This window comes from Pongo pygmaeus, chromosome X (assembly GCF_028885625.2).
Source record: "Pongo pygmaeus isolate AG05252 chromosome X, NHGRI_mPonPyg2-v2.0_pri, whole genome shotgun sequence".
NCBI classification, from domain to species: Eukaryota; Metazoa; Chordata; class Mammalia; order Primates; family Hominidae; genus Pongo; species Pongo pygmaeus.
The window spans coordinates 158,486,924-158,514,834 of record NC_072396.2 but is presented as its reverse complement, the minus strand read 5'-3'; the positions used below and the strand labels follow the sequence as shown (position 1 = coordinate 158,514,834).

The window sequence follows — 27,911 nt, the reverse complement described above, 5'->3', positions numbered from 1 at the left end:
TCTCTGAAATGCTTTGGAGGCGCTTCGGCCCTGCCCACGCCCTGCTTTTGGACTTCTGGCCTCCAGAACTGGGGGAGAATCCATTTCTGTTGCTTGAGGGCACCAGGACACTCATGCACTGCTGCAGGCTGAGAGACCGGGAGGGAGGCAGGAGCATGTGGCTCATGGCAGCTCCACCACAGACTTCATGGGGCAAGGGGGTGGAACATGGGCAAAAACTGAAGTCTGTGGACAATCACTATAACCATGTCCAGGCAGCCACAGCCTCAGTAGAGCACTCATGACTCCGGGAGCTTCTCAAAAGGGACAGGACTTGGGAGGATTCAGGTGGGGGAGGAGGGAGCAAAGGAGCCGAGGGCCACAGAGGCAGGCATGGCGGAAGAAGCCAGTGGGGCTGCGAGTGCCAGGTGCTGCCACTGCACGGGAGGCTGGTGATGAAGGAAATGATCATAACAGAAGCTGTGTGGACGGAGGGCCTCCTACAGATGTAGATTCACCCACGGAACCCTCACACCCCTCCCCAGAGATAAGTATTCTGTGATTTCCATGCCACCGGGGAAACTGAGGCATGGGAGTAGCGGGGAGTAACTGGCTCATTTATGCACAGCCAGCAGAGTGAAGCTGGGCCGGGCCTTTTGTCCGCAGTGCCTCAGTGTCCCTCCGTGCCCACCAAAAAAGAAGCACAGAAAGAGGGCTGAGGCCCCCACACCAGCAGGGATGGCTCCAGGGAGGAGGTGGTCCTGGCCCTGGCGGTGAGCGCTGCACCTGGCAGAGTTCTCGGAGAGCGCTGTGGGTGGGGCGGCCAGGCAGGGTGCACTTGGTGGTCCAGTCCGCTGAACCCAGGAAGGAGGGTGGGCCTGGGCCTTTGGGGAGCCCTGGGCGTCCTGCAGAGGACCTTGCCCTGAGGGACCTGGGACGGCAGTCATGAGGGGCCAGGTCAGTGGGGGACAGAGACGCCAAGGCCAAGGGTGTGGAGTCCGGGAAGGCTGAGTGGGAGTGGGGAAGCCAGGGCATTTGGAGGTGACGCTGTGCACTCTCCCTCACTTTGTTCTAATAGCTTTATTGGGATATAATTCACGCATCACACAGTCCACCCATTTAAAGTAGATAATTCAACGGTTTTTAGTATAGTCACAGAGCTGCACAACCATCACCAGTCTCCAATTCCAGAAAATTTTCATCATCTCTAAGAAAATTTTCATCATCTCTAAGCAACAACAAGAAAATAGATCAACTGGACGTCATCACGATTTAAAACATTTGTGCATCTAAGGACACTATCAAGAGAGTGAAGACAGGCCACAGAAGGGGACAGAATGTGTAGAAATCACATAGCTGATAAGGATCTAGGATCCAGAATACAGAAAGAATGTTACAGCCCAACAATAAGAAGACAAACAACCCAACTCAGCAATGAGCAAAGGGCTAGGACAGACATTTCCCCAAGGAAGACAGGCAAATGGCCACTCAGCACAGCAAAAGAGGCTCAGCGTCGTTAGTCATCAAGGAAACACAGATCAAAACCACCAGGAGATATTGCCTCACACCCACAAGGATGGCCCCCATCAGCATTGTCACACCAGAAAATAAGTGCTGTTGAAGATGGGGAGAAGGTGGAACCCTCCTATGTCGCTGGTGGGAATATGAAACGGTGCTGCCCCTGTGGAAAACAGTTTGGTGGACACCACGACCCAGCCATTCCTCTCCTAGATGTCCACGCAAAAGAACTGAAAACATGAGTTCAAACAAAAACTTGTACGTGAATATTCACAGCAGCGTGACTCGCGACAGCCAAAAGGTGGAAACGACTCACGTGCTGGTAGACGTGCTGGTAGACGGACGAATGGATGGATGGACCAACACAATGTGCTTTAGCATACAATGGATATTACTCAGCCTTAGAAAGAATGGAAGTTCAGGCTGGGTGCAGTGGCTCATTCCTGTAATCCTAGCACTTAGGGAGGCCAGGGTGGGTGGATCGCTTGAGCCCAAGACTTCCAAGACCACCCTGGGCAACATGACGAGACCCCAGCTCTACAAAAAATTTAAAAGTTAGCTGGGCGTGGTGGCATGCACATGTAATCCCAGCTACTCGGGACACTGAGGTAGGAGGATGGCTTGAGCGAAAAAACAAAACAAAACAAAACGAAACAAAACAAAACAAAAAAAGAAAGGGAGGTCTAATACCTGGGGGAAACTGAAAACCTTGACACTAAGGAAAGAAGCCAGACACAAAAGGCCACACAGTGTATGAGTCCCTTGATAGGAAATGTCCAGACAGGCAAATCCATACAGACAGGAAGCACATGAGTGGGTGCCAGGGCTGGGGAGGGGCTTGGGGAGGGCTGCTCATGGGCCTGGGGTTTCTTTCCGGGTTGATGGAGGTGTTTTGGAACTGGGTAGTGGTGATGGTTGCGTGATATTGTGAATGTGCTTAATGCCATTCAACTGTACACTGTAAAGTGGTTGAAATTGTGAATTTTATGTTTGGCCTCTTTTACCACGACAATAGAATCAGAACCTCTGTGCATACCCCGGCGCCTCCCTGCTGCTCACTCACTTTTTCAACAGGATCTCTGAGGCCCCCTTGCTGAAGAGGCGGAAGCCACCGTCGGGCATGCGGATGACCGTGCTCATGGACTTGCGGACGGAGTTGAAGGTGTACACTTTGTAAAGCTTGTCTTCCGGGATCTGCTCGCGCACGGGCTGGAAGTCCCGCTTCAGGTCCAAGATGAAGCCCAGCAGGGCGCACTCCGTCTTATTGCCCACCTGGCGTGGGAGGGCGCCTTCCTTCTCAGGAGGCTGCAAGATGAGGAGGGCTAGCATGGCGCTGGGGGCCTGAGACCACCCTCCATGCTGCCCCTGGAGCCCCAGCTCTGCCCCCTCGTGGTCACCACATTGTCAGCGTGTGGGCGGTTTCCCGGCCAGAGCCACCTGTGAGGCCAGGGATGGGCAAAAGTTCTCAAGGGGGGGCCTAATGAGCACCTTGCAACAGCTCACCTGGCACCCTGGCCAGGCCCCTCCCCTGCTCCTGCCCCCGGCCCTGCCCGCCCGCTCCTGCCCCAGCTCACTAGTATTTTGGTGGTATAGGCACTGTTGATGGAGATGGCATGGACCAGGAGGTCGAGGATCTTAGGGGTCAGGGCGCTGGGGGCCGGAATCTCTTTGTAGTGGGTGTCCCCTAGGTAGGACTGGACCACGGTCATACGGTTGGTGGTGAGTGTGCCCGTCTTGTCGGAGCAGATGGCTGTGGCGTTGCCCATGGTCTCGCAGGCATCCAGGTGGCGCACCAGGTTGTTGTCTTTCATCATTTTCTGCAAAGGGCGAGGGTGTGGGCATTTGGCCCAGGTGCTTGTTGGGGTGGAGGAGTGAGAGATGTCAACACAAACATCGCGCGACTCTGTTTTGCTCAGCTAGCGCCATGTGTGGCACTAAGCCCACTGGGGACCTGGTCAGCCCTGAGCCAATAGCAAGGCTGTAAGGCATCAGCAACCTCATCTAATGGTGGGGGCGGGATGCGCACCCGGGACCTCCCCTGCCCGAGCCCCCTCTCAGTTACCCACCAGCCCTGCAGCTCTCCCACCCCACCACCCCACGCCTGGCTCCCCCCACCTCCTCCCACTGCCTCCCAGTGTCCCGGGCCTTCTGCTGATTCTCCGCCTCCCCACTGCCTCCCAGCCCCTCCGTCCTACTGCCCACATTGTGCAGATGCTGACCCCCTGGGTACCTCACCGCCTGCCTGCTTTCTGGCCCATCTCATGCCCAGGGACCTGAGCTGACAGATCAGCAAAGCTGCCCCCTGGGTCCCTGCTCGGCACCTCCTCTCCTCCCTTGAGCTATCCCAAACGTCCCCAGTTTATACTGCCACCAAGGCGCCCAATGACTTCTTACCCCAGTTTCCGAGTCTATAAACAGTATCAACTGTAAGTTTTATGATTACCTTGACAGAGTAAGCTAAGGAGATGGTGACAGCAAGAGGCAGGCCCTCTGGGACAGCCACGACCAGCACAGTGACACCAATGATGAAGAACTTCACGAAGTATTGCACATAGACCGGCGTGCACTCTGCCAGCCATGTCCGGCCTTCCACGACAAACGTCTCGATCACAAAGTAGAGGACCAGGATGATGACGGTGATGGCAGACATCACCAGCCCTGCCACAGAGCGGGGAGGAGAGGAAAGGGGTTGCCACGGGTGAGGGAAGGAGGGGGACAGGAAGAGGGAAGAGGAGGTATGGACACGGTCTCGGAGGCATTTGTGAAGGCCTTGTAGATTTGCCTTGCGTTTCAGGATAAACAGCCCGGGTTTGGCTCAGCAGGTGAGCTGGGACCTGTTTGCAAGGGGGCTCTGTGTGCCCTCTTCTGGAGTGCTGCTGGGGTTGGGGAGTGGACTTTGTGGTCTGATGGCAGGAGAAGCACCACCGGGGAGGACTAGCAAGCGTCTATCCCCCACTGCCCCCCAGAAGTTGGGGTACCAGCCCTGCATGCCCCCAGCTGCCTTTTGAGTGTGCCAGGGGCAGAGCCTGAAGCCTTGGGTAGGGGCACCTCATGGGCAGTGGCTCAGTGTGTGACCCGGGGCCTTCGTCGAGGGTTTGGGACTTAGGCTCACCAGGGAAGGGCTGCGCCAGGCCCTGATGGCCACTGCCGGCCTGGCCTGTGCCCCTGGCTGCCTGGCCCACACATCACCTGCCACATTCCTTCCCACCTGCTCTACACAGCCTGGGCTCATCTCCAGGAGCCCAGCATCCTCCATGCCCAGTCAATGGCCTGGGCCCTCCACCTCCTGCTGTCCCTACCTGCTTTCCCAATCTGCACGGCTAGCTTTGTGAGCTTCCCCTGAAGGACAGACTTCTCCTTCTTGGGTGCGTTGGCTTTCTTCTTCTCCCGCTCCTCCATCTCCCCACCCTCCGCGCTCTTCAGGGGCTGCATCTCCATGGCCACTGCACCATCCTGCTTCTTAGCTGCACACAGAGGAACCCCATGGCCAAGGTCAGTGCCTGGCTGGGGAGAAGGGGTTATAAGGGGCTTTCGTGGGGGAAAGACGTGCCACGCCATAGAGAGGAGACGGGATTCAGTGGAGCTCTCCTATTTCCAAGTCTATCAGCTTCCCTTCTCTCGCCTCCCAAGCCCAGGCCCTCTTGGGGTGGGTGCAGTGGCTCCAGCACTGTTCTAGGTGGGACAGAGATGGTTCTCTCAGGAGAAGGGAGGACAAACACAGCACAAGGAATTTGGGCACACAGACAGGGTGACTGGTCCTGGAATGCCTCAAATAATACCTGAGAGCAGAGGCCTGTGGCCCAAGGAATGTTCCAGAACCCTGAGCTGACTCATCTGCCTACTGGTGTCCGAGCCACCTCCTACCTCCCTTAGGGAGGCCCAGGAGCCCCATGCACTCTCCTCCCACCAGCCAGCCCTGTGCCTGTTCGGGCTCCATCTGTCCCTCCAGCACCCTCCCTGCCTCTCCCCTGGAGCAGACGGCTCCTCTCCCTTCTTCCCTGGTGGGTCCTGTGCTCCTCATCCTTGCTGCCCTCGACGTGGTGGTGGTGTGTCCCCCACTCCGGCTCCCTCCTCTCCCCACTCCTCTGCTTCCGTCACTTCCTCATCTCCCTCCCTGCCAAGCTCTGGCCGCACCCACTCCACGGCCCAGAGTAATCCTGGCCACCCCACCTCCCTCTTCTGCCCTGGGACCGATGCAGCGACCTGGGGAGAGCAGACTCGTCTTTCTCCCTCACTACTCTGGTCCCCCATCCACTGGGGCTCTTGGCACTACCGCCATCACTTCTGCCTCCTCCTGTTCCTCCTCACCTGCCAGCCTGAGGCCATTCGCCACGGCTCCTCTTCCCAGTGGCGTCAGGACACAATTGCCCCATCCAGCTGGGCCCCTCTAGCTTTGTGCCCCACCTGCCGCCACCTCCTAAACCCAGGGCTGCAGCCATCGGGCTGTCCCCCCAGTGCCCTCCCAAACCCAGCTCCACACAGGGCGTTGCCTGGGTCATCTCTGCCTGTGACCTTCCTGAGGGTCAGGACCTGCCTTGTCCCCCATGGACTCCAGCACCTAGAGCTGGCTGCTGCATTGGCCGACATCTCCTGTCCTCCGTGGGCCACGGACGGCCTCCTCCCCCTTCCTCCCACCCCTTCTCCTGCTTCCTGCGTCTCATAGCCAGGCTCATGCTGGCCCCAGGGTGTTGGCACCTGCCATGTGTCCGGGGCTGAGAGGAGAGCCGGGCCTCTGGCCCTCAGCCGACCACTCTGTCTCCCAGGTCCACAGGCTTGGCTGAGAGGAAGCTGGCCTGGGAAACACACTGAATGGGACCCAGAGCTTCAGGTGAGTCAGCCCTTCTGGGCCTCAGTTTTCTCATCTGGCCAGAGTGGACTCGGGGCGCCCACTCACAGGTGATCCTTACGCCTGTGCTGGGCTAAGGTCTCCTCTAGGTGGCTGGGCTGAGCTGCCAGCAGTGTCTGTGGCCAGGATGCCCTGAGCAGCCCCAGGGGTGTGCTCTCTCCTCCCTCTGCACTGGGACGGGACTGTGCAGCCCACTCACCTGGTCTCCAAGTGTTGCTCCTGCCACCGAGGCAGGTGACCCTCCCCCCACACTGTGCCCTCCGCCAGCCCCACCCCCAGGGCTCCAAGCTAGTTGTGCCCAAGCAGCGGCGCCCGTTACCTTTGGTCTGGCTACTCTCCATGGCCCCATCCTGCTGCTTGCCTACAATGGAAGAGGGATGACAGACACGAAGGGTTGAGGACACCGTGTGGCACACACAGGCACATGCACAGCACAGCCTGGGGGCCGCGTGGCAGGGGGGTTGGGGAGGAGGGGTCTGATTGCTGGTGGCCTTAAGCACTGCCCACCGCAGCACCTTCTTCATGCCCCATCCTCTCCAGGCTCACCCCGTCACCACCTCCCAGCACACGGTCACCATGAACACTGGCATTCCTGAGCCAGACCTCTGCCCAGGGCTCCCCCTTGGGCCTTAAGCTCAGCCCTACAGTGAACCCCTAAAGCCAGCCTTGGAAGGGCCCTGGGTCACACATGGCTGGCAGTGGGAGGTTCCCGGAAGCTGGAACCTCCCCAAGTTGGGATGTCTGCTCCCTGCAAACCAGCTCAAGGGGTTCACTTAGATGGCCCCTAACCCCTGGAAGCCAGGCAGACAGCACCCAGCTGCCCTTGCCTAGGGATCGGTTTTCCCTGCAGTCACGTCCAGCAGTTAGCTCAGTGTGTGTGTGTTTGAGCACTGCAACCTCCACCTCCCAGGTTTAAGCGATCCTCCTGCCTCAGCCTCCCAAGTAGCTGGGACTACAGGCGCACACCACCACGCCCAGTTAATTTTTGTACTTTTAATAGAGACGGGGTTTCGCCATGTTGGCCAGGCTGGTCTTGAACTCCTGACCTCAAGTGATTCACCCGCCTTGACCTCTCAAAGTGTTGGGATTACAGGCATGAGCCACTGTGCCTGGCCCCAGTGTGTGTTTTAAAGGGAAAAAGGAATGAGACTGTAGGACTCTGTGGGGCGCTTTTAGGTCATTGGTCAACCCAGGGCTACAGCACAGGAGCGCCAGCCTGAGCACTGGCACCCAGCAGCCCAGCAAGACCAGGCTGGGCCCCAAGTGGCCCTATCCAGGGGCTCAGGTGGTGGGCACAGTCACCCCTTCTGAGAGCTGCAGTTAGAGGAGCTTCCTGGGGGCCACATCTGCATTCCCAGGCAGTTGGGGTTGGGATCCGGGGTCCCCAGGGAGCAGGGAGGGGCCCCCCCCGCAACTCGGCCAGGGGTGGGGCATTTGATCAGGCCCTCTCCGCCCAGGGTTCCTGTGGGCACAGAGGGCCCTTCTTGCAGGGAGGGGAGACCCCCATGGACACAAGATGGCAGTGCGATGACCGCACAGCACAGCAGGGGAGATGGCAGAGCCTTGGGGCCATGGGGGCCCGAAGGAAGCATGGACTCCGGACCCAGCCTGCACACAGGCCCTGGGAGGCCTCTGGAGGAGGGAGGCAGGGGGAAGTCTGGGATGAGCATTGCTGGAAGAGGAGGGCTGGGCCCCGCCAGAAGAGGCAGGAATGGGGGGAAGGTGAGGAGGAGAAGCACGCTTGGAGAAAGGTGCATAGGAGTCAAGGTCAAGAGACAAGAAATAGGGGGTTGGGTGCAGGTAGAAGGCAAGTATCCTAAGCGTGTACCGGGCAGGCTGCACCAAACAATGGGGATGGGGCGAGAGAGACGGGGAGGGCGAGCAGGGAGCCCCCTGGTCTTGCTGGTACCCTCTCCCCAGCTGGCCAGCTGCTGCTCTCCCTCCAGGGCCCCCTCAGGGTTCCCTTCCTCCAGGAAGCCCTCCAGCTCTGACTCCTAAGTAGCACAGCCTGAGGGTGCTGGAGAGGAGGGCCAGGTGGGGCCTGGGAGGGGCTGAATGGTCTTGTCAATTTCAAAAAAAAAAAGGAGAGGCCTGGAACAGTTAGGAAGGACACACTCATTTAAGGTACAGGGAAGGTGAGCAGCCTGAGAAGGGTGGCTGGAGACTCCAGAGGAGTGAGTGTGGGTTCCTGTGGACAATGGGAGAAGGCCATTGTGTGCAAGGCATGAGGAGGCAGCCCAGGCAGGGACTCCAGCCCAGCTCAGACGAGGCCCAGGGCCGCCCATCTGCCTGTGCACCCCCAGGGCACTCACTGGGGTGAGGCACTGCACTGAGCCCTACAGGACTTGGTGCCACAAAGAAGAGCCGGTGCAGGGAGACACAGGCCCAGGCTGCCAGAAGGCAGGGCTCGGCGAAGCTTCTAGGCCACAGAGGGTCATCCAGCTACTCCCTTGCTGCCTCCAGGGAGCTTTGGGCTCAGGGCTGACCTTTTACCTGGGCCCTGACTGCCTGCCCCACGCCCCCATGCCCCCACGCCCCCACGCCCCGCGCACTGGCCCCAGGGCCCTGGCTAGAGGTCGCTGGCAGGAAGCAGAGCTTTCCCATGCGGGTGTGGCTCCCTACCATGTTGTGGCTGCAGGAGAGGCCAGAAGGCAAGCCCAGGCCAGAGCAAGGCTGCCCAGCCAGAAGGGGCGGTGGCAGCCATTTGATCTTGTCCATCAGGGCCTCCCTGAATAGTCCTCAGGTTAGAAGGTCTGAGGACTCCGCCCGCTGCAGGGCCTGATGGTGGCAGCTCCAGCCACAGGGCGAGGAATGGGCCCTCCTGGTCAGGCTTGCCTAGCTTTGTAAGCCCCACGGCAGGGCCACCACCCACAGGTGGGCTGCCTGGCCCTCACCTGTCCCAGCCTCCTCTGACCTCTGACCCCCACCTCCCTGGCTGCCTCCCACGCTGGCACCTTACTGGGCACGGGCCCTGAGGGTGAGCATGAGGCTCCCCGTAGCCCCTGTCCCTCTGACCCCATTCCTGCCCAGGTAGGTATGGGATCCCGAAACCTTTGGGGATGGTGGTCTCAGGGAAGCTCCCCGTCCACGGCACTGGAGGGGCCCTTGGCCTGCCGGCTCTCAGGGGGGGAAATCCTCAGAAGAGGAGTCTCCAAGGAGAATCAGAAGAGAGGGCCCGGCCTCCCACCCACTTGGGCTGGCTCTCCCTGAGCCCCCAATGGCACCAGCCCGCAAAGAAAGAATGGGCTGCGTGGAAGGAGCCCCCACCAGCACCAGGGACTGGTGGCACTGCTGTGCTACCTTTCTTATCTTTCTTCTCTTCCTCCTCTCCGCCAGCTCCAAGCAGCGTGAAGATGATGCCTGTCTGGGAATTCACGCCAACGGCGGTCACCACCATTCTTCCAGAACCTTCCATGACATGAGTGCCTGGAATAGCAACACAGAGTCTGAGACAGGAATTTGCACCACCCAGTGGGAGACATATTCAGTGCCCACAACTTGTCTCCCAGGGTCTCCCGGAAGCAGGGACGCGGTGTCCACTTTAAAAATAGGCTGAAGCCTCCTCCCTGGCTTGGAGGAGGCCCCGAGGCCCACAGGGCCCACCTAGGGCCTCCAGCCTTCCTGTCCCGTTTCACACTACGTTTCCAACTGGGATAAACACCGAACTACATTGAAACCTTCTGGAAAGGGAACACTACCCCCACTGGATATTGTCGAGGGTCTGGATTTGGGAGAAGCACAGCGCTGTGCTGGTCTCCGAAAGCCTCTCCGCTTGGGGCTTCCCATTCAGGACACAAAGCACTCTCCTGGGCCTGGAGGGCCAGCTTCCTCGCCCTGTGGCTGGAGCTGCCACCATCAGGCCTCATGATGGGCGGAGTCTTCAGATTCCCAACCTGAAGGTTATGCTGGAAGGCCCTGGTGGAGGTGGACAGGATGCTGGGCCACATGGCTGCCGACACTCCTTGGTGCCAGGCTGGCCAGGAGGGTGGCCCTCACCTGAGAGCAGCATGGGATCTTTGTCGGCTGACTTGCGCACATGGTCAGACTCGCCCGTCAGGGAGCTCTCGTCGATCTTGAGGTCATTGGCCTGGATGAGCACGCCGTCGGCTGGCAGCAGGTCGCCTAGAGCACCGGGAAGCAGAGGCCTTTCTCCCCACCGCCTCCTCCCGGCTGCCCCAGGGGAGGTCCCGTCAGGTGCCATGGGCCGCCTGGGAAAGGGACTTGGGAGCCCTCCTCCTTCTGGGGAACGAGGACATTTGCATCCTTTGTAGGGGGAAAGCCCGCCGTGGAGGCTGTGGCGACAGTTGATTCTTCGGGGGCCTGCTGTGTCTGAAACTCTCCCACTCTGCCCTGCCCTGTGTTCCCCCACCTCCCCCACCTCCGCCACCTCCCGCCTCCTGCAGGTGACGACACCCAGGCCACCGGGGAGAACCTGTGCTGGGGGCCTCCTCTGGCTCACCCTCCCCAGAAGCAGGAGCCGAGCTTCCTTGACAGGGTTGGGTGAAGACCAGGGCACTCACCGTACTTGACCTGGGCAATGTCCCCCACCACCAGCGCAGCCACGGGGACCTGGAGGAGCTGCCCGTTCCGGATGACCGTGAACTTCTGCTCCTGCTCAATTCGGCTCTGCAGGCCTCGGAACTGCTTCTCCTTGCTCCAGTCATTGAAGGCCGTGACCAGCACCACACAGATGACGGACAGCAGGATGGCAGCCCCCTCGATCCAGCCAGCCTCGGCCTCGCCCTCATCTTCTGCGCCTCCCGACACATTCCCACAGGCTGTGCGGAGGACAGAAGGGAAGCAGTGGAGGAGACGTCACCATCCTGTGACCGTCCCTCATCTCAAGCCCCATTCCTCTTCCTCCTTCCAGCCCAGGTCCCCAGGCCTTACCTTCACTCTCCTCTCCCGGCGGCGCATAGAACGAGAGGCCCAGAGAGACGATGGCAGCCACCTCCAGGATGATGAGGGTCACGTCCTGCAGGGCCTCCCACACCAGCTGCAGGAAGGTCTTGGGTTGCTTCGGGGGGATGAAGTTCTGCCCGTAGATCTGCCTGCGCTTCTCCAGGTCATTGGTGTTGTCCGCCAGGCCTGCACAGTGCCCGGGAAGCACAGAAGGGGAGGATGGGATGGGACGGGTCGGCCTTTTGTGTCCCAGGCCTCCTATGTGGCCCTGCCTGACTGCTCCTGGGGTGGCAGCAGCCCTCTGGGGCCGTCTGGCCAGCGCCTGACTCTCCCTCTAGACAGGAGCCTTTCTGCGGACTGCTGGGGGCATGCACATGGGAGTGAGCATGCGGCTCTCTGGCTGCTGTCACAGGGAGTCCCTAGCCATCCTCCTCCTGACACACAGATGACAAAACAGGCCAGGAGGCTCCCGGACTCCAGCGGGTCCCAGGTCCCTGTGCTGTCCTGGCCACCTCCACACTACCGCTGAGGGGGCACTGGAAGGCAGGGGACAGGACCCAACAAGGGGGCGCAGAGGTGACCCAGCAGGGTATGACCAGGTAAACAAGGGTTACTAGGAGACAGGACAGAAGAGTACAGCCAATGGTCCCCTGGGGAGGAGAGCAAGTGTCCAGGGGACTTTAGTGGAGACATGGGGAGGGCCACCAATCAGGGGAGGCTGGGATGGCACCAGATGCCAAAGACTAGACCAGGGCTCTGTGCCTGTCAGGAAACACCTCTCTAGCTCCCAGCCTATGAATTCCCTGAGCAGGCTTGTCACCAACACCCCCCTCCCCAGCTCTGTAAGATGGGGCCAGCCGGTCCCAAAGACTGGCAGTGTCACACAGCCCAACCTGTGGGGACAGGAACAGCCTGCAAAGAGGGTGGGCAGGGCCTGAGGGATGGGGGCATGAGCACGGCCAGTGCCAAGGGATCAGGAGTCTCCAGGGTGCCTGTGGCTGCTGGCGACAGGGAGCGGAGGCTTACTTTCCAGAAGTTTCTCGGGGAAGAAGCAGTGGGGAGGGAGCATGAGAGCTAATGGGAGATGCAAGTTCTTGGGTCTGGAGACCCAAAGAAGAAGAACGGTGTCACGCGAGGAGAGAGAGAGGCACGGGAGTGGGAGTGGGTTCCCGGTGGGGAACAGGCGGGGAGAAGCCAAACCAGAGTCACGGTGCTGAGGGAGGGGACTGGGAAGTCTTCAAGCCTTTTCTGGGCTGCATGGCCTTGCAGGGGTCGGGGAGACACTGCCCACCCTGGGCTGCTGATCAGCTGCTGTCTGCAGGGTGCAGACAAGGCCACTGAGGCTGGAGGTGGAGAGGGCCCTGTAACCATGAGTCAGAGCTCTGGCCAGTGGCCCAGGTCAGGACAGAACCTATGCTGCCCGACAGGACCCGGTGAGCACAGGGCCCTCAGGACCCAGCCGCCTTGGTTCTAACGCAGCTCCAGCGCCAACTTTGATCCCTCAGCCAGGGCTCACAGCTTGTCTACATGGCGACTTGAATGACACCCAAAGCCACTCAGAAGCCCCCAAATTGGCTTTGCCTTCACAATCAGAGCCACCTGTCCCTATCCAATTCTGTCACTTGTCATCCTTGAGGACGCTCACTTCTCAGTCTTCCTTGGCCTGAAGGTACTGGAAGCTTACATGCGTGACTGGCATCCAGGCCTGGACACCCACTCAGCCACCTTCTACCGGGGCAGGCATGTGGGATGACACCCTCCTCTGGCCCCACCCTTGGCCCCAGGATTCTCAGCCCCAGCTGATCCAGAGGAGCCCTCCCGAGCGCTCACCCGGCACCCAGTGCTGTCTCGGCCATGACCAGACCCACACTGACACCTAGTGGACAGACAGCAGCTTGCAGCTCCCAGCCCTGGGCAGCTGGGCTCACGCCTGCCATGTGCTGCAGGGACGGGATGACCAGAGAGCCCAGCCCCAGCCCATGGGGTACTCACAGTGGATCTGGGAAGGCACACAAGACCCTCCAGATGCCTGGAGAACAGGCGCATGCTAACCTTGGGGCTTCTGAGGAGGGGCAGGGGTAGCCCTGGCTGCAGTGGAACAGAAGCTGCCGCCCGCACAGCCGTGGCTCATTCACCCCAGCTAGGCGATGGCCACATGGCGTCCTCCCCACCCAGAAGAGCCGCAGCTGTCCGTGCCTCTCTCCCCCTGGCTCAGGTTTCTTCGGGAGCCAAAGGCCTCTTGCTGAGGCCCGAGCCTGCCCCAATCGGGAGCCTGGGGTTAACTCACAACCTCAGCTCCTGGGTGGTGGCGAGGGAGCTGGGGACCAGGGACCCAACTGAGGGGTGTGCACCTCGCTCTGGACTGGGACTGTCTCCTGGAATTACAGGAGCTAAGCCAGGTGGGGACAGTACTAGGGAGTACAAGACCCCCCAGGTGACTTAAGAACAAGCACGTGCTAACCGTGGGGCTTCTGCGGAGGGAGAGGAGCAGGGGAGGGCTCTCTCCTGCCTGCCCCTCCTCACATGCCCAGTTTGTCCCTGAGAGCAGCCAGGACCCCTGGCCCATTCCCCAGGAGCTCCCTCGCCCTCGCCAGCCTCTCCCTTGGCCTTGACCTGCCCTTGCAGCTGTAGCCTTGCTCGTTTCTCCTTAGCCTTCCTGTGGGCTTGGAGTCCCGACGGCTGCCCCGCCGCAGCACCCATTGACGGGGGGGAGGAACACAGCTGCGGCCCCTCTGGCTCTGAGCACGTTTCCCCAGCAGGCCCGAGGGCAGTCCAGGTCCAGGGCATGGGGGCAGGGGCTGGCCGGTTGGCATGGACACAGATGGGCGGCCTGCCCGGAGCAGAGGCCAGATGCCATCGGAATTGGATTAGGAGCATATCGTCTCGGTTCCCAGCTAATCCGCCCCCTCCTTTCCAGGACTGCCTGTGGAGCCCAGAGGGGGACTGGGCGGGGCCAGGTTCCCAGGCAAACCCACCTCTAAGTTCAGCCTGAGACCCAGGTTTCCTGACAACAGCAGCACAATTTCCAGGATGGGTTCCGGAATCCTCTTGGAGTGCTCCCAAGGCAGGGAGGGCAGTGGATTGATGAGTGTACCGCCAGAAGATAAAGTCCCCTTCCCGCAATGCACTGTGCACCATAAAGCACCTGCCCCACGGGGGAGTGCCTGCCTCCTGGGCAGCCCCAAGTCTGCCCACCTTGTCAGGGGGTTGGCATAGGGCTTGGGGCACAACAAAGCCAGCTGCACCCATGGCTCAGGCCCTTGTGTCTGAGGAGGACTGAGGGACGGGCGGGTCTGAGCACCAGGGTCCGGGTGCACGGCCGGGCTAGGGGATGCGGGGAGCGAGTCACCCGCTCCTGGCACCCAGACAGCTCAAGCCCAACAGCTCAAGCCTGAGGACCTTGAGGGTTGAAGAGGGGAGGGGCCGGTCCTCTGCTGCTCATTCTGTGGGCAGCAGATCCAGGCCTGGCCGGCTCCCTGCACTGTGGCCTTGGGGACCCAGGTGCTTGGAAGCCCGTCAGAGGCCAAGCCACCCACATGTGCCCCTGCCTCCGTGCCCCTGCCTCCACAGGCACGCAAGAGCTCCTGAGCTCCATGGCAGAATCGGGCAGGTTCCCAGGGGCCTTGACATTTTAAATATTTAACAAGGCCTGGCAGACAGGGGAAGAGCAGACAGCTGAGGCCCATCTGCTTCCTTTGATCTGGGAGAGGCCAGAGCCCTTGTGGATAAATGGCCCTCCACAGCCTCCTCGGGGGCTGGGCAAGGAGGAGGGAAGGCAAGAGATGCTCGGGAGCAGAGCCAAGCCATCGGCCCCAGCAGCAGCTGCACTGTGAGGGCGTGTGCGGCGGCGAGGCCGGGTGTCACGGGCGCATCAGCTCCAGGGCACAAAGCTAGGGAGACCCAGGCAGACCCTGGAGTTCCTGACCTGGCCCGCAGCCCCGCTCCTCCATCTTCACTCCTCCCTGTAGCCTGAGTGCCACCTGCAGACAGACGGGGCCGAGGCCGGAACCACAGGAGAACAGTCTCTGGGTTGAGGGCGAGGGCAGAGCGGGAGGCTGGAGGTGCCAAGGAGCCTCGCGGCTGGGAGCAGAGGAGATGGGTGGGCCCAGGCGTTGCCCAGACGGGCAGCAGATCAAATCAGCCCGCACTGGCTGGGGAACAGGCCTGGCACTAGGCTGGGATAGCCCCAGCAGCCCTGCCAGGCACGCAGGGCCACAGAACGCTGTGGCTCCTGGAATCTGGGGCTGGGCCTGGCTCCTGGGGGTCCCCGCTTCACGGCAGACCGCAGCAACCAGGGCTGGGCAGGCCTCACAAGGCCTGGTGGAGCATTGCCTCCCACAGGGATAGTCAGGCCTCCACCCCAGATCTTTCTAGACAGTGCTCACCGGGCTTTCTAGAGCCTCCCTCAGCAGTGAGACCGACACTACCCTGGGCTTGTGCCTCTTTGGGACAGCCTGTGGCCAGTCAGTGCCACCTCTGATGAGCACTCTGGGCCTCCCGTGCCCCAGCTTTGGTCACCCCTTCCTGCCAGACCCAAATGGCTCGTGCCATCCCCAGGCCATCCTCTCTCTTCCCAGGAGAGGCCCCGGTCACCCGAAACTCCGAAAGCTTGTACCCTGCATCCTTTCCTCCTGTTCTGATCCCCCTTAACTGAACACAGAGTTGAGCACACTGGAAATCCCCAAACATACAGATGGTGCAGTCTTCCTCCTCCCTGCCCTGCCCTGTTCCTCGGAAGGGTTTCTGTTTGGGGCCCATTCCGCCTGCATGTGTGTCCCATGAAGTTCCCATCTCCTCCTCCCCAGTCTCGCTCTACAGAGCGGAGAACTCCTGATTGTGGAGGTGCGGAGATGAGGGGGTCAGGTCAGGTTACCCGGGGCATCTCCCCCTTAAGGGAAATGGCTGAGAGGAGGGGCACAGGTGGCCCTTTACCCTGGCCAGCCTTGGGGGTAAGGATGCCTTCAGGTCGCTCCTCTGAAGGCTGGGAGCAGGGCTGGCTGGCACGCAGCCTGAGAGGGACTTACCCTCTGTGGGTGAGGTCTTCAGCCTCCGGCAGAGCCCGCTGACATCCCCGTAGGCCTCCTCGATCTTCTGCAGCGCTTCGGCCCCTCGCAGCTCCATGAGGGCGCGCAGCTCCGCCAGCGTGCACCCAAAGCCTCCAGCGTGGGGGGCATCCCGCTGCTGCTGGGGCTTGGGGTGGAACTCGATGGAACTATTGGCCATGTCGCCCATGCTGCCTGTCAGGCCTTCTCACAAGTGCAATCTTGGCTCAGCCACAGCTAGGGACAGGCGGCCACCCACGGTCCCAGTGCCCAGGCAAGGTTTGGCGGTGGTGAGAAAGCTGCTAAGCGTGGACACCTGGGGAGACGGAGGCGAGAAGAAGCCAGGGGAGTGGTTGAGACAAAACTGAGGTCCCATCTTCCAGAATATTCTCTGCAAATCTTCACTCAGTCTGTGCCATGACCCTCGAAGTGCAGAAATCACCTCCCAGGCTGGGCCAGTGGCCCTCATGCTCTGCCAGGCCCCACCAGCCAGGCCACTCCTGGGTCCTGCCCACCATGGGTGCCCAGAACCTGGAGGGCTTGCCCAGGTGGGGGAGGGGAAGTGTCAATGCCTCCTGCCAGGACCCTGCAGTGGCTAACACTAGCTAGCTGGAGGCAGAGGCTCTCACTGCCCCCCAAATGCATTGGGGAACCCACGCTGAAGTGAGGGCAGTGTGCTGGGACTGATCAGTGGCTGGTCTTGCCCGTGCCCCACCACCAGTCCTGGGCTTGTCCACTCCGGTTCACTCCCTGCTCTTGCCTGGTTAAGATGCGCCCTGTGCAGCGGGCATGCCATGAGTCCCTGGTGGTCTTCTGGTGTGGCCTTAGTGGCTCACGGTTTCTGTGGCCCTGAGAGTACCTGGGGGGCTGGGGCGAGGAAAGGAGGAGGCCCAGAGGAAGGGTGGGAAACAGGGGAGGGGAGAGAGGGACAAGACGGAAGGGCAAAGAGAGGGAGGGAAGGGGGATGGAGGGAGGGAGAAGAGGGAGGGGATAAAGGGAGTGGCTGAGGAGGAGAGGGCACACAGGAGAAAGCCAAAGCAGCCACAGGTCGCTGGCGAGTCTACCAATGTCCAGCCCACAGCATGGTGCCACCCACTCCCCTCCACGCTCTTCTTCCCTCCAGATGACAAAGTAAGGAGCTAAAGTCTCCCCACACTGAAAGCATCCAGGCCACGGCCCTGGCCACACTGCCTTCCCCCCTCTGCCGAGCATCGCAAAGTTGTCATCCCTCTCCCTGTCCCCGTCACCTTACCCAAGGATCCGCTAGGGCCCAGGCTGCCCCTCCTGCAGCCATCGCAGTGTTTGGCGGGGCCCACTGCAGCTCCTCTCTCTCCGCTCCTTCCCAGCCCGAGCTAAGCCTGCCACATCCTCATGGAACTGAAATGGCCTCAGTGCACGTGGCCTGGCCTTGACATCAGCCAAGAGCCCTCCTGGCAGCTCAGCAGGGCCCTGACCCCCCGTCTCTGGGGAAGCTCCTGGCTCAGAAGCATCCACTGGAGACGGGTGGCCCAGAGCCCTGAAGAGAGGGGACAAAGCCCTCAGGCAGCCAAAGCAGACACAGCCAAGTCCATGGCCTTATTCTCAGGAGAGGCCCTGGTGGATACTTCACGAAACAGCCATCCACGGTGACCCACGTTTGAAAAGCGTGGGCACCTGCGTGTTTACTCTCGTGACACTTTGCACATGAAGCAGCCTTCACTCCTGGGAGATGTGGGGACAAAATGATGGCCATGTGCCTGTGCCGTCCTCTCTCCCCACCTCTCCCTGCCCTGTCTTGCAGTTGGTCACCTGACACATATTCACCGAGCAGCTACTACATGCCTGGCACTGGCTTGATGTGCTGGGACAGGTGCTCAACAAGTTTCAACTAACCCCGTCCCTCTCTAGCTGGGACAGGGAAAACGGCAGGCCCGAGGGCCAAGAGCTGTGGGGTTGCAGCTGGGGCAAAGGTGAGGCAAGGCGTCTGGGGACAGGCATGGGGGGAAAAGACTAGAAGGAGTGAGAGCTGAGGAGAGGGGGCCAGGACAGCAAGCGAAGCTGTCCCAGGTGAGGCGGGCTCCTTCTGGGGGTGCTGTGTGGACGAATTGCCCTTGCTTTTCTGATGCGGGAAACTGAGGCTGGCTTGGGGAAGTGGCAGAGCCAGAGGACAGCTGGGTGTCCCGCTTCTGACCCCTCAAGGCAGCAATGGCAGCTTTCGGCTCTCACCTGGACTCCTCGTCTTCTCGAGACAGCCTCCCCTCCCCACCCCAGGACCTTTGCTTGTGATGGTGCGCCTGCCAGGGCACCTTCTCCCTGCCTTCCTGAGCTCCAGTCACCTCATGCCTCAACAATCCCACCATGTAGCAACTTTGTGCCACTGTCAGGTTCAGGCTCTGTGCCCCCAGCGGGTGACAGAGTGAATGGCTTGTGTGGTAGGCTCTTGGGTGGCACGCGGCCATGAGAGAAATGCTTGCTCCTCAGAGCAGGGGTTCCTCGTGGCACGCACGGTCACCGAGGCCTGGTGGCCCTCCCCTGGCACGTGCTCATCCTCCCTCCTCTGACCAGGGCATACCCAAGGCCAGCTCTGTCCTCCCCCACCCAGTCCCTGCCCCTGACCCCACAGCAGTGGCCCAGACAGAACCATACCAGGTCGTACAGCTGCTCCTGACTGGTGCAGCCATGGCTGTGTCTGAGTGGACCCCCAGTGACTCATGGGGAGGGCAGTGGGCGAGGAGGCAGTCCTCCCCTCTGCCATGGTCGCGGGGCCAAGTTCCTTCTCCTCGGCTGGCCCTGCTGGCCCTCCCCACTGCAGGATCCCCATCCCTCAGCAAGCAAGCTCCACGTCCTGTGGACCACCTCATAGGTCTCTCTCTAGTCCAGCAACTGGTCATGACCCTGCTGTGAGTCACCACTTTCCTGGTTCAGGCACCATCGCTCCAGCGAGCCCCTGTTTCAGTCTCCCATCCCCATCAAGCAAAAGGCCAGATTCCTTCTGAGCACCTCCCAGCCCCACTCCCACCCCAGCCGCACAGCCCTGCCAGCTCTGAGCCCTGACCGCACGCCCTCTGTTCCAGCTCCACCTGCTGACCTCCAATGAATCCTCTTAGTCACAATTCAAGTGGAACATTCTCCAGGAGTCTCTGCCAGTTCCCCAGCCAAAATTGATTGCGCCTGAGTCTATAATCCCATGACCCATTCCTATTTCACTCTGCTTGGCACTGCAATGATCTGTGAGCATGTCTCCCACGAGCTGGGTCCTAAGCTCTTTGAGACACGTGGTATGGAGTCCGCAGGAAGTCTACCGCGTGGTCAGTCCTGCATGTGGCCGGGGGCCTGGAGGAATGAGTGAATGGGGGCCTGGCCCACAGAGGAGGAACTTGGAGTCCTGGGAGGCGGAGTCTCCATCCTGGAGGACAGGGTGGGGTCGGGGTGCTCTGCTAACCCTCCTTGTCTTCATGAATGCAACAGGCCATAGGGCGGACAGGATCCATCAGTTAAAGTAAGGCCCATTTAGAGCAACTGTTGGCTGCTGTAGAGACCAAATGGCATATACTTTGCTTTTCTGGGTTCTATATAAGCCTGGGCGATGGCCTCCCTGAGGCCCAATAAAGACAGCAGCCGCCATCGCCGAAATGGCCAAGAACCGAGGTGACTAGGCCTATCAGTTCTGCAGGCCTGACAGAGTTTCCGGCCTAGGCTGGCTGCCGAGAACGGTCTGTAGGCACCAAAAGGGCAGGGAACATACCATTTCTGTGCTCTTTCATCTTTCTGACCTTAACTGGCTTAATTGAAATGAGAACCTCCACAGAGGGGCCTTGCACCTTCCGGCATTTGCAACATCCCCACACAGACTGGCCGGCCTCGTGGTGGGAGACAGCCAGGGGGGTCCCTGGCTGCTGCCTCCAGGGGCTGCTGGAGGGGATGGCCCAAGTCCAGGCCCGTTACTCAACCGCCTTCTGGACTCTTCTCTCCAGCAGGGCCCAGACACCCTCACCTCCCAACTAGGTTCAAACAGAGTGCCTACTCCCCAGCCAGTGACTCAAACCCACCTGACCAGAGACCCAGGGGTCCTCTTTCCCCTGTGTTGTCCCTCCCTGGCTTTGGGGGCTCTCCCGGCACCTCCAGCTTAATCCCCCATGGACTTCCTCCAGGCCCTGGGCAGCCCAGCATCCTCCAGAAGGCTCGGCACTTTCTAAGTAGGGGGCACCCCCGCTCCCATGGGGCACCTCCCAGGACCCCATGGCACACACTGAGTTTTGAGCCCACATCTGCATGCCAGCTCTTGACAGACATGTTTCTTTCACTGCACCCTTGGAAACACCCTACGAGGGCCAGGAGAACTCTCCCTGCCTTACAGAGGGAGAAACTGAGGCTCAGGAAGGCTCCTGCTTTTGCCCTGGTTCTCCCAGCCCTGCCTTCCATGTGACTTGAGATGCGTCATGGCCGCCGTTGCTGGGGCACTCTGATGACACCCCTCAAAGCCTCCCCAGCAGGCCCAGGCTGCATTCCACTCGGCCACCTGCTCTGCCTTTATGGAGGAGAGAACAGATGGAGGGCGAGATCCCACCACCGTCCTCCAGATCTCAGGTGACGCACGCATCGGGATTCACCCCATCCTCTTTCCTGAAAACGGCCCTACTGCACCCCAGTCGAGCACCCCTTCAGTTTCTGGGGTCTGCGTGGACATATATCTCCACAGGGATGATGGGGCATATACTGCCAGGAAGCCCCAGCTCCCGAGTCACTCCCTAGTCACTGGACCCTCAGTGATGAGAACATGCGGCTCCTGGGCGTTCAGACCATCTGGATGCCAGAGCCAGGCCCAGGATGCCGTGGCCCCGAAGCAAGAAGGAAGCAGAACTCAGGGGCAGAGGGCAGGAGGTGGAGGCCTGGGGGCCTACCTGGGCACATGCCCTCCACCGTGGGCCCTCCTGGAAGCAGACTGTCCATCACCTGCTCCCTACAGACCCAACAAGCAAGGGCCCGCCTTTCAGAAGGGCCCATCACTCAGTGACATGACTCACTACGGAGATTCCTTAGAACAATAGTCCCCCATCTCTCTCCACTTCCAGGCTCCTAGAACACAGGCCAGGCCTGGCAGAACCCAGAGAAGAAAAGCAAGCCAAGGCAACAGCGAGAGGTGTGGCCCAGGCCTCATAGGTCAGGCCCGGGGTGGGCTCCTGGACCAGCTGGGGAGCAGGTGGGGAAAGGGCACGGAAGGAGGGCGCCCAGTCTGGCAGCCACCCTGCCCTCTCCTGGGCCTGGTCTGATCCTAGGCAGGTCGAGATGCTGGTGGCTGGTGTGCACCTGGGAGACCCCTTTTATCCCTGATTTCCCACATCTTCCTGCCCTTGCGCCAGGCCCTCTCCTTCCTGCCCGCCCCTGCCCCCTCCCCTCTGCTTGACGCACCTTGGCGACCACCCGGGAGGGGAAAGGAGGGTTCCAAGGACAAGGCCTGCATGCAGCCAGGGAAGAGGGAGGGAAGGAGCTGAGGCAGAGAACAGCCTCATTAATATTTCAGAGGCACCGTCGCTGCAGCTCCTGGGCCCTCACGGCTCCACTTGTGCTGATGGAGGGAGGAGGATGGGAAAAGAGAAGGAAATAAAACCCGAGAAAACAGATTTAAAGGGACAGGCTCCCCCTCTGCCCCCCACCGGCCCCCAGTGCTCTGTTCCTTCCTCCCCGTCTTCCTGGTGCAGTCTGTACACATGACAAGTGGCTCTCATGCCTGGAACAGCTTTGGGCAAAAACAATAGCCGTCACCATGGCGCCCCCTCCCCACTCCTGCATGCACCCACCTGCCTGAAGCTCTGCCCTGCAGGGCAGCCCTGGAGGGGCCACCTTGGGGACCCGCTGGCGGCTGCGTGCAAAGCCAAAGCAACCGCCTGTCCGGCGCGCCGACTGCCACAGAAAGACACAGGCATTGGAAGTCCTCGTTAACAAGGGTCCAGACAAGGAGGATTCTGGAACCCACAGAAACACCCTGGAGGTGGCAGGAGCCCAGGAGGTTGCCCGATTCAGCCTGCACCTTTGGGTGGATGCACTTCTGCAGCACTCCTGGCCCCTAGGTGGCCCAACGCTCTAGTCTAATCTACAGCAGCCCATGCCAGACTGGGGTGGGCACCCCTCCCCAGTCAGGGAACTTCACGAATACAGAGTCTTGGGTCCAGAGCTTCCCACTAAGAAGCGGGAGGACCAGAATGCTATAAAGCACCCCAGCCCCTGGGGGATCTGGGTGTCTAGCCAAGCTTGAGACCACACATTTGCCTGCCTTCAGAGGCTCCAGGGCGGGCCCGGAATTCTCATTCAAACAAGCGCTGCTACAGAATGGAAGACGGTGCAGCCACCGTGGAAAGCAGTAGAATTCCCATAGGAATTCCTATAGGACCTGCCCACCCCACTGCTGGGGTAGGCCCCAAAGAATTGAAAGCAGGGACACGAACGTGTTTGTCCACTCAAGTTCATTGCAACACTACTCACAATAGCCAAAAGGTGGATGCAACCCAGTGTCCATGGATAGGCAGCTGGATAAACACGATGTGGCCCATCCAGGCCATAGAATAGGACTCAGCCTTAAAAAGTAAGGCCATTCTGAGACGGGCTTCAACATGGCCGACCCTTGAGGATGTTGGGCTCAGTAGAAGGAGCCAGTCACAGAAAGGCCAACACTGTAGGATTCCACTCCTGCGAGGGCCTCGTAGGAGAGCTGTGAAATCCGAGGGGACGGACAGTGGAAGGGTGGGTGCCAGGGGCTGGGGGGTGGGGAGTTGGGGTTGAACGGGGCCAGAGCTTCAGTTTGGGAAGACGCACAAGTTCTGCGGCTGGATGGTGGTGATGGCTGCGCAGCACCGTGAATGTGCTTCTGCCCCTGGGCCGCACACTTAAAAATGGTGAATGTGGTACAATTTAGGTGATGTCTATGTCACCACAATAGAACACGCAAGCAGCCCCCACCAGCCACTTCGCCCTGTGTCCAGGTTGGTGGACACTGGGCCTGAATGGCCTCCCGTGGTGCCGAAGCCACACGCTGTGATTGCAGGAGTTTCACTGCCTTGACCAGCCCAATCAGCAAGCAGTTCGCTTGTATGGATTTTAACTTCCAGGAAACCCCCCTACTGGATATGGAAGCCCAAGCAGACCCTTCCCCACACACCCTACCCCCACCCTACAGCCTCTGTGACTTTTAACACCACCCGTATCCTGCCCAGCCAGGTGGGTGCCCTATTTGGTGTCACAGGACCAGATCAGTGGAGAGAGGCCATCACCACTGCTCCTGCCCTCTTGCTCACAAATGGCCCCCTCTTTTTGCTGCACTTCTTCAGAGGTACTGACCCCATTCCATCCCCAGAAGGGCTGGCCAGGTCACCTGGGGAAAGCCTGGCCTCAAGATGGGTACCTTCCATTTCTCAAATGTGTCTTGAGGAGGTGTTAATGAATCCCCAGAGGTGTGTGGCAGAAACTTGCTAGCTACTCTCCCACTTCCTACGTCATGTTTTAATTTTCAGCTAAGTGTCTTGTCACCCAGCTAATGATTACATCCCCCCAACTCCCTTGCAGCTAACCATGACCATCCGACTATGTCCTGGCCAACTGGGTATGAGCAAAAGTGACAGGGACGAATTCAAGGGCCATGTCCTTAAAGAGAAGGAATGTGTTCTCCTCTGCCCTTCCCCTCCTTCCTGCCAGCTGGAATGCTGATGTGGGAACAGGTGCTGCCGCAGCTATCGATCTGTTGCCGTCTTGCACATGGAGTCCACGTATGACACAATCAAAGGAGCTCAGATTCCTGAGGGCTAAGTAGCTGTTGCGCTGGCCCTAGGTTGCCCACCTAGGCTCTTACATGAGAAAGAAGTCAACTCTCTCTCACTGAAGCCACTGTTATGCTGGGTCTCTGTTAGATAGGCCAAGCCCATAGCCTGAGTAAATATTCACTCCTAACCCAAATCCAGCCTGGTTCTGGGAGAGCCAGGAGGCCTCCCTGAGGTCTCCAGGACCTACCAAATCCCCACTTTCCCCTGAGCTCCCTGGGGGGTGATATTGTCCTAGAAGTTCTAGCTAAGGCGGAAGGGAGAGGATAGAGCCACAGACGACAGGCAGGATGACTATCACTCTGCCAGAAGCCTCTATAGCATGGGGTGGCCATCCCCACCAAAGAGCACATGCGGCTCAGGCACAGAGTGGTTAGAGAGCCTACTCAAGGTCACACGGCAAGCCAGGAGCAGAGGCCAACGTGACCTCAAGTGGTCTAGCTCCAGAGGATTCTACATTGCTCCTCTGCCAAGTTATACTGCCCTGAAAACCCCAGAAAAGCAACGAGCAAGTGATTAGAACCAATTAAAAGAGTTCAGCAAAGTGACTGGACAGGAAATCTGTCCCCATCAACCTCAGGGTCCCAGAGTGCAGGTGCTGGCTTTGGTCACTCAAGTTCTCTGGGCCTTCACTTTTTAATCTGCGAAATGGTCCTCGTTCCTTTTTGCTGGGTTGGTGAGAAGGCAGGGCTCCACCTACCCACACACCCTGAGGCTGGTCCCCAGGGGACTGGGCCCATTTTCCCGGAGGTTCCTTCAAGCCCATGAGATCTCCAGGAAGCCAAGCAGGGCAATGCTCTTTGCTGAGTCAGCCCCTCCCGCCACACGCGCCCCTCCCGAGGCTTGTCCTGAAGTCTTCAGCTGGACTCCAGCTGGACCCCAGAGTTCACAGGTCAGGACCAAGCTCGACCGGTGAAGCCAGAACATTCCGTTCGGCCGGGGGCTGAACCCGTGTGCCTCTCTGGATGCTTCCCCAAGCTTGCCCGGACTCCTGCAGTGCTCCTGTCTCCCACACAGGCGGCCCTCACAATGCTGGGTGTCCCTGGATCCCACGGGGAGGTTGGAAGCCCCTTTGTGATTGGGGCCAGAAGTCTACACTGAGGGTTGGAGGACAGTCATTTGCTTCCCGCCAGAGAAGGCATGAGCTGCAGAAGGAGAGAGCGAGGGAGCAGGAAGCATAATGACACTAATTATCCAATTACAGTGGGTGTGCGAGCTGCATTGCAGCGTGAGCCTGGCCAGCCACTACCCTGCCCCCAGGCGCTCCCCACGCCCCTCCTGCCAGCCCGGGCCTGCCCAGCAGCCCCGAAGGCACGGACGGCATGGGGACCTAGAAACGCTGTGGCTGTGGCCAGCGTGGAAGACTCTAGCCTGCAAAGGGACGGAGACCTGGTGTTTGGGGTCCAATAGGAAGCCAGGTCCCTGTCCTCCCAGCCCTTCATAGCCAGAGAGCATGTGGATGGGAGGAGAGGTGCCCCAAGTCGCCCCAGCTCTCCTGTGGTACCTCAGTGCCCGTGCCAGCCCGCTTCCAATCTCCGAGCCAGCTCTGAGGACCGGAAGCCGTCAAGGCCTAAATAGGTAATTAAGGAAGTTACAGGCAGCTGGAGGCCATGGGGCTGTGGGCCCTGGGCAAAGTCCTTCCAGCTTGGACAGGCAGTGACTCAATAAGGAGCTACCAGGACACACACGCGTGTCCTCCTAGGGAACGAGTCCCATGGGGCCCCATCAGGAATCCTGGCAGGGGTGGTAGAGAGGGCATCCTGGTTTCTGGAAGCAGGCCAAAGTCCTTGGGAGGACAGGCTGGGGGGATGCATTCGTGTCAAGGTCAGAGGCCAATAAAAGGATCTGGAAGGCAGACCTCCAAATGGGGGCTCCAGCTGAAGATGGGAGTCAAGCCTGCCCTTCTGTGACCCAGACCCAAGGAACGAGCACACCGAAGTATCCGTGCCACTTTCCCCAGCTGAGGGGGCAGGATGCCTGCTGCCAAATGTGGTGATGGAGGAAGAGCCAGTGGCGAGGGTGCCCAGAGAGAGGATACCTCAGAAGCTGCAGCCAAGGCTGTCACAGCAGGACCTGAAGGTCATCAAGGGCTTGGCTGCTGTCTGAATCGCATGAACTGAGCATTGCTGGTTCATTTTTGAATTGCCTAAGACACTATTTCTGACCAAGTAACCCGGCATATGAGCCCGAAGCTTTTCCGGCAAAGCCCAGAGGAAGCACCACAAAGCTCCTGCTGTGCTCCAGGAGTGCCTGAAGGGAGTGCAGAGGCAGAGGCCCCCTCTCAGGCCGGGACCCAACACCAACGCAGGGCTCCGAGTCTCTCCCTCAGCGCTCCCCACAGCCCATCAGCTCCCCCTACCCTCCCACCACCAGCTGCTCCTCCAGTTCCTGACCCTCTTATCGTCATCTGTCATCAGCACCATTCTTCCCGCCCCCTCTGTGCTTGTGGACAGATGCCCGCTCTCCCCACTGGGAAGGCACCGGGAGAGCACAGCTGGGCTGGGGACAGGACCTGGAGGGGTGGACTTCTGCTCTGTGTGCTCACCCCCTCCCCTCCTCCCTTAGGGGAGACCCCAACGCTGCCCGTCTCCATCTCAGATACCCCCTCCCACGATTGTGCTATAGCCCAGCTTCCTCCTTCGGGGAAGGGCGGATGGGGCGCAGAGGGCCAGGCGGTGGCCTGGGAGCCCTGACCCACCCCATCCCACCTACAGACACAGCCACGAGTGCCTCCCTAGGGGCTACCAGGGCAGGCGTCTGGGGCAGTGACCCCCAGGTCAGCGCATTCTTACTCTCTGGCCCCATGGATGGGTTACAAGGGGGGACTCTTGCTCCACTCCCCAGGACAGAGGTTTCCAAGCCTAGCTGCTGGTCGCAGTGTTGTGGGCAGATGAACCACAGGCCAGGAGGGAGAGACGAGACTAGGTAGGAGACATGCCCTGCCCGTCCACAGCCCTCCCTCTTCTCCTGCACCAGGCGTGGGACCATCAGCTGGCAGCCACCCTCTGACTACAGGAGAGCACCCAGAGACCCCAGGAGCCAGAGGAGCGAGGACCAGCTGCTCCTGAGCCCATCTCTCCCGGGCCTGTGGCTCCAAGCCAAGATGTGGCAGTGTCTGGTCCTGGATGCTTCCAGGAGAAATGGAGCTGAGGCCCATGGTGGGGGGTGGAATGGACCCTTGTGCCTGGTGAGCCCTTGCTCTGCCCGAGAATTGGGGCCGGACACACTCTCCTGCCCCTGCTGCTCTCTGAGGGAGCCAAGCGGTTACCGCCAGGCTGGTCCAATCTGGAGAAAGGGCCCCTTCCTATTTGGTCACGCCCTGTGCCACCATCACACTCCTGGACGGCAATCTGTGGGAATGTAGGTTCAGTTTCGAAACGGCCACTCCATGTGCCTTAATCCAGTTCAGGGTTTGATTTGAAATGCCGGAGTGCAGGGAATTCTGAGTGTCAGGACAGTGATTTCCAAAATAGCAGCAGAAAGGCCAAAGTCCTGTCATTTGAGGCCATCTTCTGCCGGCCCACAGTGGCTTCCCAATCTCCCGCGCTCTCTTGTACTGCCGGCTTTGTTTTCGTGTTTCTCAGTCAGGAGGCTGTGGCGTTCCCAGGGCCGTCTGGCTATCCTCAGCTGGGGGCCTTCACTCAGGATGGCGCTCTCCTGCCCACACCCGCCTCCCATCTGTCGAGAGTCAAACCCACAGCGTCTGCACAGAGCCAGCCGCCACCCCACCCCATGGGGACCGGAGTCATCTGCGGCTTCAGAACTCTGAGGATGTCCAGAGAATGTATCTCCCAGTGCTTTATCTTGGCGGGGAGGGAGGAAGGGGGACTTGACAAA

At 60.1% G+C, this 27,911-nt stretch overlaps 1 protein-coding gene across 7 annotated transcripts in view; it reads right to left on the bottom strand.

Moving 5' to 3' along the window:
- The window catches only part of ATP2B3 (ATPase plasma membrane Ca2+ transporting 3), a 65,205-nt gene that overhangs the window by 30,069 nt on the left and 7,225 nt on the right, over nucleotides 1-27,911 (bottom strand). For all 7 annotated transcript variants that reach the window (XM_054472072.2, XM_054472071.2, XM_054472069.2 and 4 more), the window contains exons 2-11: nucleotides 16,270-16,603; nucleotides 11,234-11,431; nucleotides 10,864-11,121; nucleotides 10,340-10,465; nucleotides 9,644-9,769; nucleotides 6,663-6,704; nucleotides 4,797-4,961; nucleotides 3,941-4,155; nucleotides 3,072-3,314; nucleotides 2,561-2,802 (exon numbers count right to left, since the gene is read on the bottom strand). In XM_054472072.2, the coding sequence (XP_054328047.1) occupies nucleotides 2,561-2,802; nucleotides 3,072-3,314; nucleotides 3,941-4,155; nucleotides 4,797-4,961; nucleotides 6,663-6,704; nucleotides 9,644-9,769; nucleotides 10,340-10,465; nucleotides 10,864-11,121; nucleotides 11,234-11,431; nucleotides 16,270-16,477 (1,823 nt within the window). In that variant the 5' untranslated portion in view covers nucleotides 16,478-16,603. The remainder of the gene's footprint in view (nucleotides 1-2,560; nucleotides 2,803-3,071; nucleotides 3,315-3,940; nucleotides 4,156-4,796; nucleotides 4,962-6,662; nucleotides 6,705-9,643; nucleotides 9,770-10,339; nucleotides 10,466-10,863; nucleotides 11,122-11,233; nucleotides 11,432-16,269; nucleotides 16,604-27,911) is intronic.